Source organism: Schistocerca nitens, chromosome 2, assembly GCF_023898315.1.
Source record: "Schistocerca nitens isolate TAMUIC-IGC-003100 chromosome 2, iqSchNite1.1, whole genome shotgun sequence".
NCBI classification, from domain to species: Eukaryota; Metazoa; Arthropoda; class Insecta; order Orthoptera; family Acrididae; genus Schistocerca; species Schistocerca nitens.
In genome coordinates, this window is record NC_064615.1 from 31453447 (window position 1) to 31472701 (window position 19255).

A 19255-nucleotide genomic window follows, 5' to 3' on the forward strand; every position below is an offset into this window, starting at 1 on the left:
CCTTCCTGAACGTGGAAACTCTACATCCGGAGGCTATATAACACCACACTCACTTAAAAATGATGCCGCTGTGGTTTCCTAGCACATAAAAACAAGATACTAAAGTTTAAAGTACCTGAAGAAAAATGTTGAGTCACGTTACAACTCATATTAAGATCTGACGTACAGAGGTTCAGTTAATGCCTTGCTCCTCACCAGCCGTTACAGCTGAATAGTAAGCGCGCTTGTATTGTCTTAGCAACAATGACTGTGCGATTGCGAAGTGTGAGGCACTGCACTTAAACATAATTTTCACAGTGAGAAACGTAACATTTGCCAGAAGTAATATAAAACGCACAACGAACGTGAAATGTACACATATATGAAAGGATTTCGTCTATAAAGAGATTCAGCAGACTTTCTCCTGTGAAGCCGCTAGTTTTGAGTGTTCAGGTCACCACACGCAGTACAGAATTTGAATTTTCTCTTGTTGAAAACAAGCTGACGTTCAGAGCTATAAAACATTTACAACACGCATTATTTGATTGTGGTATCTCGAAAGCAAGGCAAATCAAGGAGACTAAAAGTTTCTTCATTATACCATTGCACAACGTCATAAAGCAGAATTGTCAAACTACTTTCATTGGAATGCAGTACATCAATCGATGATTCTACTGGCACCATCATAAATTTGTGAGCAAAACTTAATGAAGATTTAGTTATTCATTGTAATGGCTTGTTCCGGCCGAAATAGGCCATCTCCATATCCTATTACCAGCATGGAGCTTGAGTAGATCGCCAAAACTAGACTACTTCAATATTTTAGATCTGTAGATTAATTCGGCCGAAAACGGGAATTAAAATAAAGAGGTGACCTATTGTGTACTTCGTTAATAAAATATGCCATTTTTGTTAGCAATATTAGTACTGAAACAAACTTCTGGCAGATTAAAACTGTGTGCCGGACCGAGACTCGAACTCAGGGCCTTTGCCTTTCGCGGGCAAGTGCACACACTCCGCTGCAGAGTGAAAATCTCATTCTGGAATGTTAGTATTAATTAAACATAATTCACGGTCTTAAATGCTGTATCAATTAGTAACTCTTATATGGTCTACCAAGCCTTTACGAAGCGTGGTGGTGCACAGATTACGAATCTGGACTGTCATTCAGAAGGAGAATCTTAACTGCTAGTCTGGAAATTCAAATACAAATTAAAATCAGCCACGATTCCTCTAAACCATCTGAGGCCGATGCCAGGTTGGTGCGTATGAGAACGACTTGCCCGATTTACTTTCCAGTTTCAGTCCAATTAAAACTTGCGTCCGCCTCTAATGGCATCATCGATGATGGCACAGTTAACCCTAATCATATAATTTTCGATGTCATTGAGGAAACGATGCAGTCGTACTTAACATTTTAAAAATAGGACTCCAGATCGCAAAAAATTATTTTTAATTCTGTCAATCTGTTTCGATCTGTACTACCATCTTCAGGCCGAAGGCTCCACATGAAGTGAGCCGTCGCTTATCACGGAGTTAATGTGTAGTACCGTCTGGTACCACGAACAGGTACTGCCAATACGTTGGCACTACGCAGCAGTACCGTGATAAATGGCTCCACACCTGATTTGCAGTCTTCGGCCTGAAGACGCAGGTAAAAACCAAGCCTCTTCCAAGAATTAAAAATAATTTAGAGCGATCTGGACTGCTTATTGTTAAAAGACCCTATCTACGCTCTTTCCCTAGGTAATTACAGTCTTTCATTTCGCATCACATACACCAGTAATAAAGGAAATTAGACGTAAATTACATTGGTGAAGTGTTTGCATAAGCGTATCGAATCGCTGACCACTTGCTTCATCTCTGTTGCCACGGAGAAAAGATTTGCCACTTTGAAAGAAATGATCATCAGACTTTTGAGCCGAAGGTCTGATACAGCAACATTCGTGAAATGTCTTGACTCTGATGGCGAAAATACATTGTGAACTTAGCCTGTACAATGACTTAAGACAACTGCCATACTACTGTGGAAGAGCTCATACTCCAAATAAAGAAAAGAAACGGCAGTGAAAGCTTAGAGTGTATGACAGACAATTACGGCACTTGGTTAGCCTCTTAAGTTCTGAAGTCAGTTGGACTACACGTATCGTAGAGAACCATCAGCGAGTTACATTTAAAGTTTCTCCTGCTGCGGTGTGTACTGCAAGCAAAGCCTATTCAGGGCGCTACCATATAGTAGTAATGTGACCCGGCTGCGCATAATGTCATCCTAATTCCAAGTCCTATGTAAAGATGATGGAATGATGAACTAATGGGAACGTGTACTTTTCGTAAAAGTGAAACATCCTAAAAAAAAGGAGCTATTCCTGAAAATGGGCGTTAGGCCTTGGTCCAACGCATAATTATGTCTAATGTCTCACCTTAGATTGCTGTAGAAATCATCAGAAACGTGATCTATTCAGGAAGCAGTCTCAAAAAAGCTCATCAATCCGAATTGTGTGTCCACTCAGTTGTAGGTTCGTGACGTCATAAGACCGTAATCTAAGATCCGGAGTCAAGCCGACGTGTTATGGAGCTTGTAGCGGGGACGAATTCTTGTTTTATTTAGAAGTAACGCCAACAACTTATATAATTTAAATTATTCTTCTTTTCTGTGAAAATTGTTTTTGTGATTTATAATTTCTGTGGCTTCTCCGTACAATTCAGCGTAGTGATGGTCAGATCTTGCCAAGACTGCAGTGTCAGAGAAACGAATTTCGTGATTGCCTGGTCCCAGTGCGTGATCTGCTACTGGTGGTTTGTCCGTCTTGCCCAGGCGACAGTTCCTCTTGTGTTAGTATTACGAGGGCGCTAATCCTTCTCTACGTAGTTCCTATGCACGGGATTTTGTACACTCCTACTGGGGCAAGCGATGGGAATAAGTCCTTTGCAGTGTTCGAATATTCACACACCTTTCATTTTATTCTGAATTCCGTATGTGTGACATTTTATAAATGGAAACTTTCTCTTTAGTTGGTTGTTTCTCATTTGACGTTCTAGACCTTAAAGGGTGTAGTGCATTTCCTATGTTTTTTAAGTTTTGAACATGGTAGTGTAGAAACCTAGGTCAAAAGCCTTCTTTTTGGCGACGGTGGGCTGCTATTGCTTTAATTTCACCTCCTATGTCTTTGGCAGACTAGCCGTTTCTTATGATGGCATTCAATGTTACAGATCGTTCTCAAAGTACTGTGACTGATTCTTTCAGCCTGAAGGAACCCAGTGTAGTTGTCGCCTTTGCAAGTCAGATCAATCAGCAGCAGCGATAACAGTATATCAAGCACTGTGAACAGAGAACTAACAAACTGTTTTCTGTGACACTGTGGTTTTCGTAAGATGTAATCATTACTACGCTACGATGTAAAAAAGGGCCACAGATATTCAGAAACACAAAAACATCTTTAACAGGAACGAAGAATTGAAATTATAAAAGTTATTGGCATTAGTGCTAAATAAAAGTGTCAACTCTTTCTCACTACGGGTTCCATAACAGAAGTCGATGCATCTCAGAGATATTAGTGGTCTGATGTCACAGACAGACAGTTGCCTGACAACATACAGGGTGAAAAGTATTTAAACCGACAAACTCTGGGAGGTTGTAGGGGAGATCAAAACAAATATTTTTCCCTATGAGGAGTATTTAAACCGATAGAGGAAGATTTATCTGGCGGCAAATTAAACCAACAAACACTTTTCCATTTTTTATGACCAAGAGACAACACATTAACACAACCCAATTTCAATTACAGTAGATTTTAAAAAATGCCTCCATTGACACGTAAACAAAGGTTACACCGTGGGATCATGTTCTGTCTGACACGGGCAAAAACCCCAGGAGTATCCTGAATTGTTCCTGCTGCTGCTACTATCCGGGCAACCAGATCCTCTTCGGGGAAGGACAAGCACTTGCCTTCCAGTTATCGACCCATCTCGCTTACCAGCTGTGTCTGTAAGGTGATGGAGCGAATGGTTAACTCTCGTTTGGTTTGGCTGCTCGAGTCTTGACGCCTACTTACCAATGTACAATGTGGATTTCGTAGGCGCCGCTCTGCTGTTGACCATCTGGTTACCTTGTCGACCTTCATTATGAATAACTTCTTGCGGAAGCGCCCGACCGCAGCTGTGTTCTTTGATTTGGAGAAGGCTTACGACACCTGTTGGAGGGCGGGCATTCTCCGCACCATGCATACATGGGGCCTACGCGGTCGCCTCCCTCTTTTTATTCGTTCCTTTTTAATGGATCGACAGTTCAGGGTACGTGTGGGTTCTGTCCTGTCAGACCCGTTTCGCCAGGAGAATGGGGTGCCACAGGGCTCAGTTTTGAGCGTCGCTCTCTTCGCCATAGCGATCAATCCAATCATGGATTTCCTCCCAGCTGATGTATCAGGCTCCCTTTTCGTGGACGATTTTACCATCTATTGCAGCGCGCAGCGTACATGTTTCCTGGAGCGCTGTCTTCAGCGTTCTCTTGACCGTCTTTACTCCTAGAGTGTCGCCAATGGCTTCCGTTTTTCTGCCGAGAAGACTGTCTGTATTAACTTCTGGCGCTACAAAGAGTTTCTCCCACCGTCCTTACGACTCGGTCCCGTTGCTCTCCCATTCGTGGAGACAACAAAATTTTTAGGTCTTACTTTTGACAGGAAACTTAGCTGGTCTCCACATGTCATATTTGGCTGCCCGTTGTACCCGTTCTCTAAATGTCCTCCGTGTTCTCAGTGGTATGTCGTGGGGAGCGGATCAAACCGTCCTACTTCGCCTATATCGGTCAATCGTCCGCTCCAAGCTGGATTATGGGAGCTTCGTATACTCCTCTGCACGGCCATCCATCTTACGCCGCCTCAACTCCATACATCGGGGTTTACGTCTTGCGATCGGAGCGTTTTATACTAGTCCCGTCGAGAGTCTTCATGCTGAAGCTGGTGAATTGCCACTCACCTACCGGCGCGATCTACTGCTTTGTCGGTATGCCTGTCGGCTACTGTCAATGCCCGACCACCCGTCTTATCGTTCCTTTTTTGACGACTCTCTCGCCAGTCAATACGGGTTGTATGTCTCTGCCCTGCTACCCCCTGGAGTTCGCTTTCGTCGCCTCCTTCAACACCTTAATTTTTCACTCCCTGCAGCCTTTCGAGTGGGCGAGAGCCACACGCCACCTTGGCTCCAGGCTCAGGTTCGCGTTCACCTTGACCTCAGCTCGCTCCCAAAGGAAGTTACCCCCGGTTCGGTCTACCACTCCCGTTTTGTCGAACTTCGTTCGAAGTTCATTAATATGACCTTTATTTATACAGATGGCTCTAAGACCAATGACGGGGTCGGGTGTTCTTTTATTGTCGGGGCACAGGGTTTCAAATACCGGCTCCATGGCCATTGTTCGGTCTTCACACCTGAGCTCTTTGCCCTCTACCAGGCTGTTCTTTACATCTGCCGCCACCGACATTCTGCTTATGTCATCTGCTCCGATTCCCTGAGCGCCATCCAGAGCCTCAGTGATCCGTATCCGGTTCACCCTTTCGTGCACCGGATCCAACGCTCTCTTCAGCAGCTGGTGGACGACGGTTCTCCGGTTAGCTTTATGTGGGTTCCTGGCCATGTCGGTATCCCTGGGAACGAAGCTGCAGATGCCGCGGCCAAGGCTGCGGTCCTCCAGCCTCGGACAGCTTCTTGTTCTGTCCCTTCGTCAGATTGTAGCAGGGTCATTTGTCGGCGCATTTTATCGCTGTGGCATGCCGATTGGGCTGCACTTAAGGACAAAAAGCTTCGGACCTTGAAACCTCTTCCCGCGGCTTGGACGTCCTCCTCCCGCCCTTCTCGGCGGGAGGAGGTCGTTTTGGCCCGGTTACGAATTGGACACTGCCGGTTCAGCCATCGCCATCTGCTGACGGCTGCGCCGGCGCCGTTCTGCCCATGTGGGCAATTGCTGACGGTCCGCCACATTTTAAGGTCCAGTCCGGATTTTAACACACTGCGTCTTGATCTTGGCCTGCCATGTACTCTAGATGCCATTTTAGCGGATGACCCACGAGCAGCTGCTCACGTTCTTCGTTTTATCAACTTGACAAACCTCTCTAAGGACATTTGATTACGCTGTTTTTTTAATCCTCTGCCTGTCTTTTATCGTGTTTTTCCTTTTAGTTGCTGTTTTAACCTTGTGCCTCGCGGTGCATTCCTAACGTAGTCTGGGCGCGAATGACCATTGAAGTTGTGCGCCCTAAAACCACACAAAAAAAACCAGATCCTCTTCTGATGCAACAGGAGTTGCGTAAACAAGGTTGCGCATCTCTCCACACACACAAAAAAGTCCAGAGGGGACATATCTGGGGATCGAGCAGGCCATGGTGCAGGACCACCTCTGCCAATCCTCGTTTCTGGGAACCGTCGGTCCAGGAAATGAAATGTGCCGGCGCCCCGACATGTTGGAACCACATGTGTTGTCTTGTAGGAAGCGGGACGTCTTCCAGCAATTCTGGTAAAGCTCTGGCTAGAAAATTGTAATAGTGTCTGCCATTTAATGGCCTAGCTAGCAGATACGGCCCAGTTAAACAGTCCCCAACAACACCGACCCACACATTAACGAAGAACCGCATGCGATGAGTGCTAGTAGCTGTGGCATGTGGGTTATCCTTACTGCAAACATGCGAATTGTGCATGTTCGAGACTCCATCACGCCCGAACGTTGCTTCATCGGTAAACAACACAGAGTATGGAAATGTAGGATGCATTGCACACTGTTCCAGGTAACACTGCGAAAACTGTGCTCTGGGTGGATAATCAACTGGTTCCAGGTTGTGGACACGCTGTAAGTGAAATAGACGTAACAAGTGCTCTCGAAGGACTGTTCCTACATTCGCCCGATTCGTCCCCATGTTACGTGCAGTTTCACAAGTACTGATTGAAGGATCCCGTTCCACATGCTGCAAGACAGCTTCCTCAAATTGCAGCGTTCTTACCGTGCGACGGCGTTCCTGTCCAGGTAATCTGCTAAATGACCCGGTCTCACGCAGACGTTGGTACACAGCAGCAAATGTCGTAAGATGCGGGATACGGCGATTAGGATATTGTTGTTGATAAACCCGCTGTGCAGCACGTCCGTTGTGGTGTGCTACGTAGTACGCACCAACCATATCATTGTACTCACTCCAGGTGTATCGATCCATTAGTAAACAGACAATGCACTACTACACTGGTGGAGAGTAGTTGCCTAGAACTGGAGATCGTAATATGGCCTCCACTGGTTTAAATAATCCTCGTAGGAAAAAATGACATTAGGGAAAAATATTTGTTTTGTTGTCCCTACAACCTCCCAGAGTTTGTCGGTTTAAATATTTTTCACCCTGTATAAAAAGTTCGGCTTGTTGAGTTTGTCTGAGACTGTAACTGCTAGGAGTCGTTGAAGCCTCTGATGTCCCCAGCATTCAAAGACGACACATAAGGCAGATAATTATGCGTTGGACCACGGCATAACGTCATTCCGAATAAATTCTGGCAGTGCGGAGTGTGCTCTACAGCAAAATAACTCGCCGTTTGTCCCTAGACGCTCAGTTCCACTTGCAAACTATTACCTTGCGTGGCGTAGCGCTGTTAACATCCTGCAGTTTGCCTCGTCTGCTTCCACAGCCGCCTTTAGCTGCCGACCTGTGCCCGCACGTACGTGCATCATTATTATGGAGGAGGAAAGAGAGCTAGCTCTGATTCAGCCCAGCCATGAGGAAGCGGTGTTTCTCCGACGTCACAGTAGCTTTCTCTTGCCGCCTGCCTGTTTACCCGGCATATGCCAACGCCAGTGCGCGCTGCGCAGCTTCCAGTTCCCGTACTCGCTTTGGCTCGTCGTCCCAGCTGACCTTCAGCCTTACGGTAGACGGTGCATTGCTACACGCACACAAGCGTACCGTAGGCCGTGGGATTTTCCACAGGTGAGTCCCCATACTTACAGCGTTAACTTCAAGCATTTCCATGAGCACAGTTGACACTAATTAACCAACGCCTGTCAGTAGGAAAGTTGGTGTGCTTCTATCAGCTCTTGTCAATAGTTGTCGATGTCAGGTTCCTTACTCAATTCTTCACCCACATATGGTAGTACATTACCGCACCGAAATAGCGTTTCGTAACTGTAGTAGTTGACTCTTCTTCATAGGAAGATACATTGACACCTGCGTAGTGCCTGTGTCATTAGTCACTTCTGTTCACACAGGAGTGTTTAAGTGCAACGTACCTACTTAGTTGCGGTGCAAAGTACCTGGCGATTTACAGAGATGCTGATTTCCTGTATACCTCAGCATTTGTTGTGATCGTGTACAAGAAGGGTTCTTCAGCGCTAAATATAGACTGCATATTACGAATCTCCCGTCTGTAAGGCAGTATGCACTCTGTCTTCGCCCTTTATCGGGTTAGTGGAGGCTCAAATGAGGTGCGAGACACACCTCGTCTGTTCCCACCTACGTACCGACCCGACTCATAATTTTATCGCTCAAATTTTTTTCTCAGTTCTGACATCCATATTGCTTTCAGTGCCTCGATTTTTCGATTCCTCCAACAATAATCCGATAAAATTTCTGACGCCACTAACTGCGGATGTAGTACCTTTTGACCGAGGAACTGACCACCTTTTTAGTCCCTTATCCTGCACCCAACCAACTCGACAGTTCTGTAAAAAAGTTATTGTATTTTGTTCACAAATCAAATGAAAAAAATATATATCTACTAATTGGCGTTGCCCAAGTCGCACACTGCGGCTTCCTTCTGATATCATGCAGAGCCTCTGAATTTATCTGATGAAAATATTCAGACCTCCAATGTCAACTGTTCTGAGAGTTCAAGTGCCCCTATAAATTTAGTTACGTTTCGTCTGAGGGTAAATCTCTCCATCGTGAGGATGCCATTTGCAGTGCTTGAATTCTACAGTATCTGAATTGGTCAATAGATACTTAATAACGCTTCTGATTCTCGTTTGTGCACAGCCCATTGAGCTGACGTTACTAAATCACCAGTCAGAATTACCAAATGAAACAGTTTTCTTAGACCTCTCCAAGACAGCTCCTGCTCTTTGAGCCAAAATCGATGCTGCACTTGGCATGTCAGTGATGCGTGAACCTATTGTACCTTCACTTTGTTAGCGAAACATAATGTGCTTACGTAAAGATGGATAGACGACCACAGTGTGGGGAGAAGACAGAACACAGCATTAGTCAAGACGAAATAGTTAAGACTGGATAGTAATCTACATATGTCAGTGATCTGATAACCGCATTTAACAAATGTACTATGTGTTTTTGCATTGTGTTCATTGTCTAGGCAGCACAAGAAAATTTTCTTGAAGCAGACTGGGCTGAGAGTAAATTTCAAGAGAAGCGTAGCTATACAGGGTGTCCAGAAACAGACAAGCTTGTAATGGTATCTAAGGGTAGGTCGTGTTGAGAAATCATTAAGAAAAATGTCGTTACGTTGCGCCGTTCCCTAGTTAATTACCATTGACATTAGACAGTCACGCAGTTGAGGGCGCAAATTCTAGAGGCCCTCCAGAAACGATACCGACAAACGTGTTCTTTAATGTAACAAGAGATACGGAAATTGGACATGAGACAGTAGTAAGGATGTAACCCGAGCAGTCTCCTGCGCTGTCATTTATGCTAAGAGACGAACTCACACTAACTGTATCTGGTCAGCCGCTTCTAGGCGTCTTCTGTCTTCTTTCCCTGCTGGCCAAGTTTCACAACGTCATAGGCCAACACTCAAAATTGACATTTCCATGATCTGGTTCCTTATTTGCTGACGTTCTTGCTGGTAAGTTGTTTTCAAAATTAAATAAAATGTTGGCTTGCTGTATTCACAATTACTATGCATCAACCATCCCTTGTGACCATTCTTGAGAAATAGGTAAATGACTCTATCGTTTCTAATTCGTCTCTTATAATTATTATTCCTAAGGGGTTTATATTCTCTTTCGGTATTGGATGCCATTAGTTCAGTCTTTGGCTTCTTCTGTCTCATACCATACCGGTTCCAGATTGCGCAGTAGCCGTTACAAAATGCTTTGTTTGTCCCGCTTTGCTCTGGGTTGTGCGTTACTCGTTTCTTATTTTGAAGTGAGTTAAGAGATTAATTCTGGTCCATCCAGGGGTTAGAGAACGACTCTGTCATTAGAAGGGATCGGCGCCCGGTGTAGACGATGTCAGCTCTGCTTTCGCAGAAGCACACGACAGGTGTGTAGGGTCAGTCCAGCGAGAGAGAGAGAGAGAGAGAGAGAGAGAGAGAGAGAGAGAGAGAGAGAGAGAGGGAGGGAGAGAGAGAGGGGGGGGGGATCGATGCCCCGAACCGCTCCTCACTCCTTTACCTGTAAAATTTCTTGTTTCTTTATGTTCGCGTACAACTCCCATGTTGTAGCGTTCGCACTGTAAAATGCGGGAAAACATATAATTCCTGGTAACCCAGGGTTCGTATATAATGAAATTAATTCACAAGTCTGGGTTAGACTTTTGTTGTAGTGCTAAATTTGTTTCAGCTACTTAAAGGTATTGTCTTTGCCTGTATTGTTTGTCTCGCTTAACTTTCTTACAACCAGTCAGTAAATCTGTGCATCACCTATCTGTAATCATATTGATCTGGATATGTCGGCAGTTAAGTAACGGGCGCTCTCAAATGCACTGCTTGTCTAGTCGCTGCCGACCTTATCCTTGAGGACTTCAAATGGTTCAAATGGCTCTGAGCACTGTGGGACTTAACATCTGTGGTCATCAGTCCCCTAGAACTTAGAACTACTTAAACCTAACTAACCTAAGGACATCACACACATCCATGCCCGAGGCAGGATTCGAACCTGCGACCGTAGCGGTCACGCGGTTCCAGACTGAAGCGTCTAGAACCGCACGGCCACACCGGCCGGCCCTTGAGGACTCCGTGATTACCTTAACATTAGCACAGAATCGAATTTTTGTTCGAGAACTTCTTAGACCATACTTTAAGTATGGTCTAAGAAACTTTAGAACAAAAATTCAGATGTCAGTGCCAGTAGAGAAATTTAATCATTTTTGGTAAACGTAAGCAATTTTTTTTGAGGTGTTTCCTTGTGAGACCACTATGGGGGAGGGGAGCTGGGAGTGTGGGAGTGGGAGATGAGATAGATTGTTCGAAATAACTTTATACCACTGTAACAAATCATAAACTACAAATTTCATTGCAGAAAAAACAAATATACACTCTGACAGTTGGCGTTACTATCGCTCGCCAATAGAACTGTGGAAAAGCCCTATAAAACTCTATGAAGCCCTGACACATTTCCGCATTTGTTCGTAGTATTAAATTTTAGGTATTTTAATGTAGCATTTCGGGATCTAGAGGAAACGGTGACTGTCTAAAGTAAGGTATTGTTACGAACCATGTCTGAATATTAAGGTTTGAGGATATGTTTCTGCGTCTACAACGATAAGCATCCTTAATGTCATCATATAGTGAAGCCCAGGGTTGCTTTCATTTCCATGGGCTCCAGGCCGTTTGTGACGGAAGGCGCAAGTTGGTCCAGTCACTGATATGGTTGTGGGGTTGTGGAGTTCCTTAGTGTGTTCCTGTAATACAGCGAAAAGTAATTGGTAGAAAGCCCTGCATTCGAAAAGTCGGTTGTAAGTATTCTGCATGGACGATGTTCAGGGCGAGAGTAAGTTTCCTACACAGTTGGGCAATTGTCATTGTGAAATTTATGCTAAATCACAGGTTTCTGGAAAAATAATACGTATTATCCCGTCATCATTATCAGCGACGTGTTTTAATAAACTATTTATTGAACGTCACGAATAGAGCTGTTCTTAGAGGTGAAAATGAGAGGTGAGGTTGTGTAAGGTGGCAATAATTTCGCACCTTACAAGCACCCCTCCACATACTTTGCCGTGATCTACAAACCCAATTTGGTATCATGTGATACGTTGTACATCGTATATATGTATATATAAAGGAGACTGACATTGTCACGTACGCCTTGTAAATAAAGTGCCAAGATGGACAGTCTGGACACCTGAGCGCGACGACACAATACAGGAGTGGCCGGCCGCTATTGTAGTAGGGCCAGAAGGATAACCGGGTAATACTCTCTAACTCTGCAAATATTGGACGCAGGTGAGAGGAACGAAGCAGCAGCACCTCGGGAACCACGCAGGCTGGTTTATTTCCAAGGATTGTTACTCAGAAGCGTACCATTGTAAGAGTATAGGGTCTTCCTCGCAAACGTTCCGCACTGGACGACAAAAGACTATAATATGGTTGGTCGGCGTTCGGAAGAATCTGTAGAGGGAGAATATTCCGTGGTTTCGGGAATATGATTCGGTTTTGGAATGAAGAGGATGGGGAGCCGAGCCTTGCTGGGAAGCCAACAGTGGAGAGACGAAGTCTTCCGTTGTGAGCGCCCGTGTGTGACGGCCGTTCAGTATCAACTTTGTTGGTACAAACAGTCTTGCTGTCTTTGCTCTCAGGAGAGTTTGCAGTTAGAACAGTTAGGCACTGTACTGTTGCGAAAATATAAGATTCAGGACTTCACCTCAGGGTTGGAAGTCGTCGTTGAGTACGTAGCGTTAAGTAATTGAGAGCACTACTTCTGCCTATACTTACGTTGAGACGTTATCTGAACTCCCTTCTTGTGGCTGGGAGTTCGTGTTTCTGGTCTGTAGAACACAGAGAGGAGAAGACAGTATTAGAGTATAGTAGTCAGAGGTCCGCCTTCTGCCGTCCTAGTGTTTGAAAGAGTTTGTGGCTGGAATTCTTCCATCGTCGCAGACGTACGAGAACCATCACTTCGACGCACTGGACGCAGTACATTTGCTGATACCGCAGATTGCTTCGGCTTATTGGGGTTGTAAAAGCTAAACATATGTGACAAAGTTAATTTCCACTGAGGTTCCACACCATTGTAGATAATCTTGGAAACAAGTGTCTTCTAGTGTTTGGTACGTAGATGTCAGTCATTTTGCGTTATTGATATTAGTTCGCGCAGTCATAAAGGGGCAGAGCTGGACAATTGATTACTAATTTTAGTTAGGAAATAGACAATTGTACTCAAAAGGTCGATTTTAATCTATAAAATATATATTGAATAGCAGCGTTTATCATGTAGTAGTAGTATTAGTTGCCTTCATCATTCATGTATGTTTAAAATGTAATTTAAATGTTAAAAAAGAACGTTAAGAGATCCTAAGATCTGCTTCAGGGGGATAGTCAGACAGGGCCATCGTTTTAGCGTTCGTTATTTTCCGTTGCGCACACTCATTTTACACCCGCCTGGAGTAGCGTCTTGAAGTTGGGATGGGGGTGATGCGGGCTAGAAATTTACATCATGCTTCAGTGAATAGGGAAAGGTCATTCACCTAGCACATGGCAACGAAAAAAACAAAAAAAAAACGAAGATATCTGCTTAAAGCAAAAGTCTGAGAAATGGGTCGCTCGATACAGCTTTAATCATTAGAATAGAGAATGAAAGGTAAAAAAAGGAAAAATACTTCTTCCGCCAGTACGACGAGGGCCAAGATAAAAAATAGAACTGGGACGTTTAGATATGTGGTAATGAACTCTCCTTTGTTTTACGCACCAGACGTTACTTGTTCACTTAAATGTCGGATGCTGAGCAAGCGGATCTAAGGAGCTTCTGGTTTCTTATGTCCACAGACATGATGCTCGCTGCTTCCCTCGCGTTTCTGTTGGCGGCGGCGTCGTGCCAGGGGTACGTGGTTGGCTACGCCCACTTCAGGTCGTCCGTCGCCGTCCAGGGACGATCGGGGGTCGCGCCCGTCGCTGCTGCCACAGTTCCACCGCCAAAGGCGCCGTGGACGCCATTTTCTTCGCGGAACAGCATCGGCAGTAATAAAGCAGCGACGACAACTGGGACTGAAACTACCACCACCACGACCGCCCCTTTAAATACTATTATCGCCAGTGCTGTTACTACACCCCCGGTCTCCACTACAACGCCAGCCAAGGCAGTGACAATGAAGGCCCCACGCGCCACCGGCGAGGTGGACTCCGGGGTCGCCACTGTAGCGGCGACGCTCCGGAGGCACCTTCCAGCCAATGAGAACGCTGTGCTGTCGCCCCTGAGCATCGCGTCAGTGTTGGCAGCCCTGCAGATGGGCGCGCGTGGGAACACCGCAAGACAAATAGCTTCGTTCCTTGCCCAGGGCACGTCCTCCGACTGGATATACTGGAACAAGATGGGCGAGGCTCTCCGTGCCATCAACGCATCCAAGGTGAGTGAACTATGCCTTTAAATACTGTCCACCCCACTGAAGAAATTCTCCCTGCCTGCTTCCCGAACCTCTTAAGACACGTTTGAGTCTTCAGTGTCTTGTTTAGTTTATAAAAGCTGTGTATCCTGGTAAAGTTAACCCCAAGCAGCCAGCTTTAGTCCACAGGGTCATTTCAAGGGGCTTCAACTGGCTGTGATGTAAACGGCCATGCTAGGACGGGTACAAAGTTTTCGGTCAGATCAACTAGGTTAAGCAGCGTTGGGCGTGGCCACTACTTGGACTGATATGATTGACTCTCCGGGCATGCCACGTGCTGTCGACAATTTTTCCCTTTGCCTTTACGGCAGAAGGGGCAAGAGCGTATTATTGAGTAAGGGCACCCCCTACAGTGTTGATGATGATCATTCTGTCCGGAATGTGACGTTAACCTCTGCGGAGGACAGAACTGTAAGCTATGGGCAGGCGCCAAGATTCACTCTGTTCCCTATCTCCGCCACACACCATTGCAGTCGTCCACAGTTAATACACTCCTGGAAATGGAAAAAAGAACACATTGACACCGGTGTGTCAGACCCACCATACTTGCTCCGGACACTGCGAGAGGGCTGTACAAGCAATGATCACACGCACGGCACAGCGGACACACCAGGAACCGCGGTGTTGGCTGTCGAATGGCGCTAGCTGCGCAGCATTTGTGCACCGCCGCCGTCAGTGTCAGCCAGTTTGCCGTGGCATACGGAGCTCCATCGCAGTCTTTAACACTGGTAGCATGCCGCGACAGCGTGGACGTGAACCGTATGTGCAGTTGACGGACTTTGAGCGAGGGCGTATAGTGGGCATGCGGGAGGCCGGGTGGACGTACCGCCGAATTGCTCAACACGTGGGGCGTGAGGTCTCCACAATACATCGATGTTGTCGCCAGTGGTCGGCGGAAGGTACACGTGCCCGTCAACCTGGGACCGGACCGCAGCGACGCACGGATGCACGCCAAGACCGTAGGATCCTACGCAGTGCCGTAGGGGACCGCACCGCCACTTCCCAGCAAATTAGGGACACTGTTGCTCCTGGGGTATCGGCGAGGACCATTCGCAACCGTCTCCATGAAGCTGGGCTACGGTCCCGCACACCGTTAGGCCGTCTTCCGCTCACGCCCCAACATCGTGCAGCCCGCCTCCAGTGGTGTCGCGACAGGCGTGAATGGAGGGACGAATGGAGACGTGTCGTCTTCAGCGATGAGAGTCGCTTCTGCCTTGGTGCCAATGATGGTCGTATGCGTGTTTGGCGCCGTGCAGGTGAGCGCCACAATCAGGACTGCATACGACCGAGGCACACAGGGCCAACACCCGGCATCATGGTGTGGGGAGCGATCTCCTACACTGGCCGTACACCACTGGTGATCGTCGAGGGGACACTGAATAGTGCACGGTACATCCAAACCGTCATCGAACCCATCGTTCTACCATTCCTAGACCGGCAAGGGAACTTGCTGTTCCAACTGGACAATGCACGTCCGCATGTATCCCGTGCCACCCAACGTGCTCTAGAAGGTGTAAGTCAACTACCCTGGCCAGCAAGATCTCCGGATCTGTCCCCCATTGAGCATGTTTGGGACTGGATGAAGCGTCGTCTCACGCGGTCTGCACGTCCAGCACGAACGCTGGTCCAACTGAGGCGCCAGGTGGAAATGGCATGGCAAGCCGTTCCACAGACTACATCCAGCATCTCTACGATCGTCTCCATGGGAGAATAGCAGCCTGCATTGCTGCGAAAGGTGGATATACACTGTACTAGTGCCGACATTGTGCATGCTCTGTTGCCTGTGTCTATGTGCCTGTGGTTCTGTCAGTGTGATCATGTGATGTATCTGACCCCAGGAATGTGTCAAAGTTTCCCCTTCCTGGGACAATGAATTCACGGTGTTCTTATTTCAATTTCCAGGAGTGTATGTACAATTACCCGTACAACTATCATCTATCATACTTCACTAAGGAAAGGCTTTTTTTTTTCTTCAGTGAATCTATTGATAGGCAGGAAAATAACATAATGGTGGTGGACGTTTCATTGCAGCAAGTCACCGCGTAACCGGAAGGTCGCAAATTGTGGCATGTCAGTGACCATGATCCTCGTCTAGGTCAGACTTACCAACTTTTGACAGCAAAGAACACTCAATATTCAAGCTACAGCGATAGAAAATGCTGTATAACGCTGGGTGGCACTGCAGCAACTATAAATATTACTCACGGCTGACAACACCGCACCGTACGTCATATGGCACAAATTCACACTCCTGCATACCTTCATACTCCGATCACATTTCTGACAAGTCACTAATTCCAGATGAACTAAGCCTTGACTGAGGGTGTGATTCGCTGTTCAGTCCTTTAGTACCCGAACAACCAGTTCCTGTGCAGGATGGGTGCACAAGTAGGTGACTCCAAAATTGTAACAGGGTCGTTTTGGTCTATGTAAACAGCTTAATCGGCGCGTTCAGAAAGCCAGCACCATTCTGAGTAAATCAGTCACAAAAGATGGGTGAAAAATGGAATCATTTTTCATTTCGGGACGAAATAAGCATCGTCCTGGAGCACTTCACTTTAGAAGAGTCTGCTCCACAAGAGCGTTATCGTGAGAGCTGCGAAAAATTTATCTTGCGCGGTATAGTGAATAAGTAGTTACACGTTCCCTCATATGCGGCTTTTCAGTGTGTTGTATCCAGGCACTATTGATACGAGGTAAACAATGAAGTGTTTCGTTTTTGCCCTTGTCCTGAGGACCATACGTATACCTATCTGGATTACGGGCGTACTGAAGTTACCCTACAGTATAGGGACAAAATGTAAACATTACACGTTTCCTCCAGGGTAGTTCTTTAGCGTTAGGTGTGGTCTTAGGTGGATCTTCGACGGTTTGTAAAATCACTTTATTCGTGAGCGGTTCCTGAGCAAACCGTGAAAAACTACGATTTCTACGTATGTTGTTGTTGTTGTTGTTGTTGTCGTCGTCTTCAGTCCTGAGACCCTCCACCCTGCCCTCCAGTACTAAATTGATGATCCCTTGATGCCTCAGAACATGTCCTACCAACCGATCCCTTCTTCTAGTCAAGTTGTGCCACAAACTTCTTTTCTCCCCAATTCTGTTCAATACCTCCTCATTAGTTATGTGATCTACCCACCTTATCTGCAGCATTCTTCTGTAACATCACATTTCGAAAGCTTCTATTCTCTTCTTGTCTAAACTGTTCATCGTCCATGTTTCACTTCCATAAATGGCTAAACTTCATACAAATACTTTCAGAAACGACTTCCTGACACTTAAATCTATATTCGATGTTAACAAATTTATCTTCTTCAGAAACGCTTTCCTTGTCATTGACAGTCTACATTTTATATCCTCTCTACTTCGACCATCCTCAGTTGTTTTGCTCCCCAAATAACAAAACTCCTTTACTACTTCCAGTCTCTCATTTCCTAATCCAATTCCCTTATCCTCGTTTTGCTTTTGTTGTTGATCATCTTATATCCTCCTATCAAGACACTGTCCATTCCGTCCAACTGCTTTTCAAAGTCCTTTGCTGTCTCTGACAGAATTACAACGTCATCGGCGAATCTCAAAGTTTTTATTTCTTCTCCATGGATTTTAATACCTACTCCAAATTTTTCTTTTGTTTGCTTTACTGCTTGCTCAATTTACAGATTGAATAGCATCGTGGAGAGGCTACAACCCTGTCTCACTCCCTTCCCAACCACTGCTTCCCTTTCATGCCCCTCGACTCTTCTGCCATTTGCTTTCTGTACAAATTGTAAATAGCCATTCGCTCCCTGTATTTTACCCCTGCCACCTTCAGAATTTGAAAGAGAGTATTCCAGTGAACATTGTCAAAAGCTTTCTTTAAGTCTACAAATTCTAGAAACCTAGGTTTGCCTTTCCTTAATCTTTCTCAGATAAGTCATAGGGTCAGTATTGCCTCACGTGTTCAACCATTTCTACGGAATGCAAACTGATCTTCCCCGAGGTCGGCATCTGCCAGTTTTTCCATTCGTCTGTAAGAATTCGCGTTAGTATTTTGCAGCTGTGACTTATTAAACTGATAGTTCGGTAATTTTCACATCTGTCAACACCTGCTTTCTTTGGGATTGGAATTATTATATTCTTCTTGAAGTCTGAGGGTATTTCGCCTGTCTCATACATCATGCTCGCCAGATGGTAGAGTTTTGTCAGGACTGTTTCTCCCAAGGAAGTCAGTAGTTCCAATGGAATGTTATCTATTGCCGGGGCCTTGTTTCAACTCAGGTCTTTCAGTGCTCTGTCAAACTCTTCATGCAGTATCGTATCTCCCATTTCATCTTCATCTACATCCTCTTCCATTTCCATAATATTGTCCTCAAGTACATCGCCCTTGTATAGACCCTCTATATACTCCTTCCACCTTTCTGCTTTCCCTTCTTTGCTTAGAACTGGGTTTCCATCTGAGCTCTTGATGTTCATACAAGTGGTTCTCTTTTCTCCAAAGGTCTCTTTAATTTTCCTGTAGGCAGTATCTATCTTACCCCTAGTGAGATAAGCCTGTACATCCTTACATTTGTCCTCTAGCCATCACTGCTTAGCCATTTTGCACTTCCTGTCGATCTCATTTTTGAGACGTTTGTATTCCTTTTTGCCTGCTTCATTTACTGCATTTTTGTATTTTCTCCTTTCATCAGTTAAATTCAGTATCTCGTCTGTTACCTATGGATTTCTGCCAGCCCTCGTCTTTTTACCTACTTGATCCTCTGCTGCCTTCACTGTTTCATCCCTGAAAGCTCTCCATTTTTCTACTGTATTTATTTCCCCCATTCCTGTCAATTGTTCCCTTAGGCTCTCCTTGAAACTCTGTAGAACCTCTGGTTCTTGCAGTTTATCCAGGTCCCATATCCTTAAATTCCCACCTTTTAGGTATGAGAAGTACGAAATTGCGAAGGTGGTCACTCCTATACTTTCTATTCATGGCAGATCCTTGAAATGGTTACCATATGTACTTCAGATGA

General features: G+C 45.6%; 1 protein-coding gene across 1 annotated transcript in view; it reads left to right on the forward strand.

The window, feature by feature from the left end:
* LOC126234246 (leukocyte elastase inhibitor-like) overlaps window positions 1-19255 on the forward strand; it is a 57562-nt gene that overhangs the window by 17409 nt on the left and 20898 nt on the right. The window contains exon 2 of the mRNA XM_049942939.1: window positions 13654-14231. Coding sequence (XP_049798896.1) covers window positions 13656-14231 — 576 coding nt within the window. The 5' untranslated portion in view covers window positions 13654-13655. The remainder of the gene's footprint in view (window positions 1-13653; window positions 14232-19255) is intronic.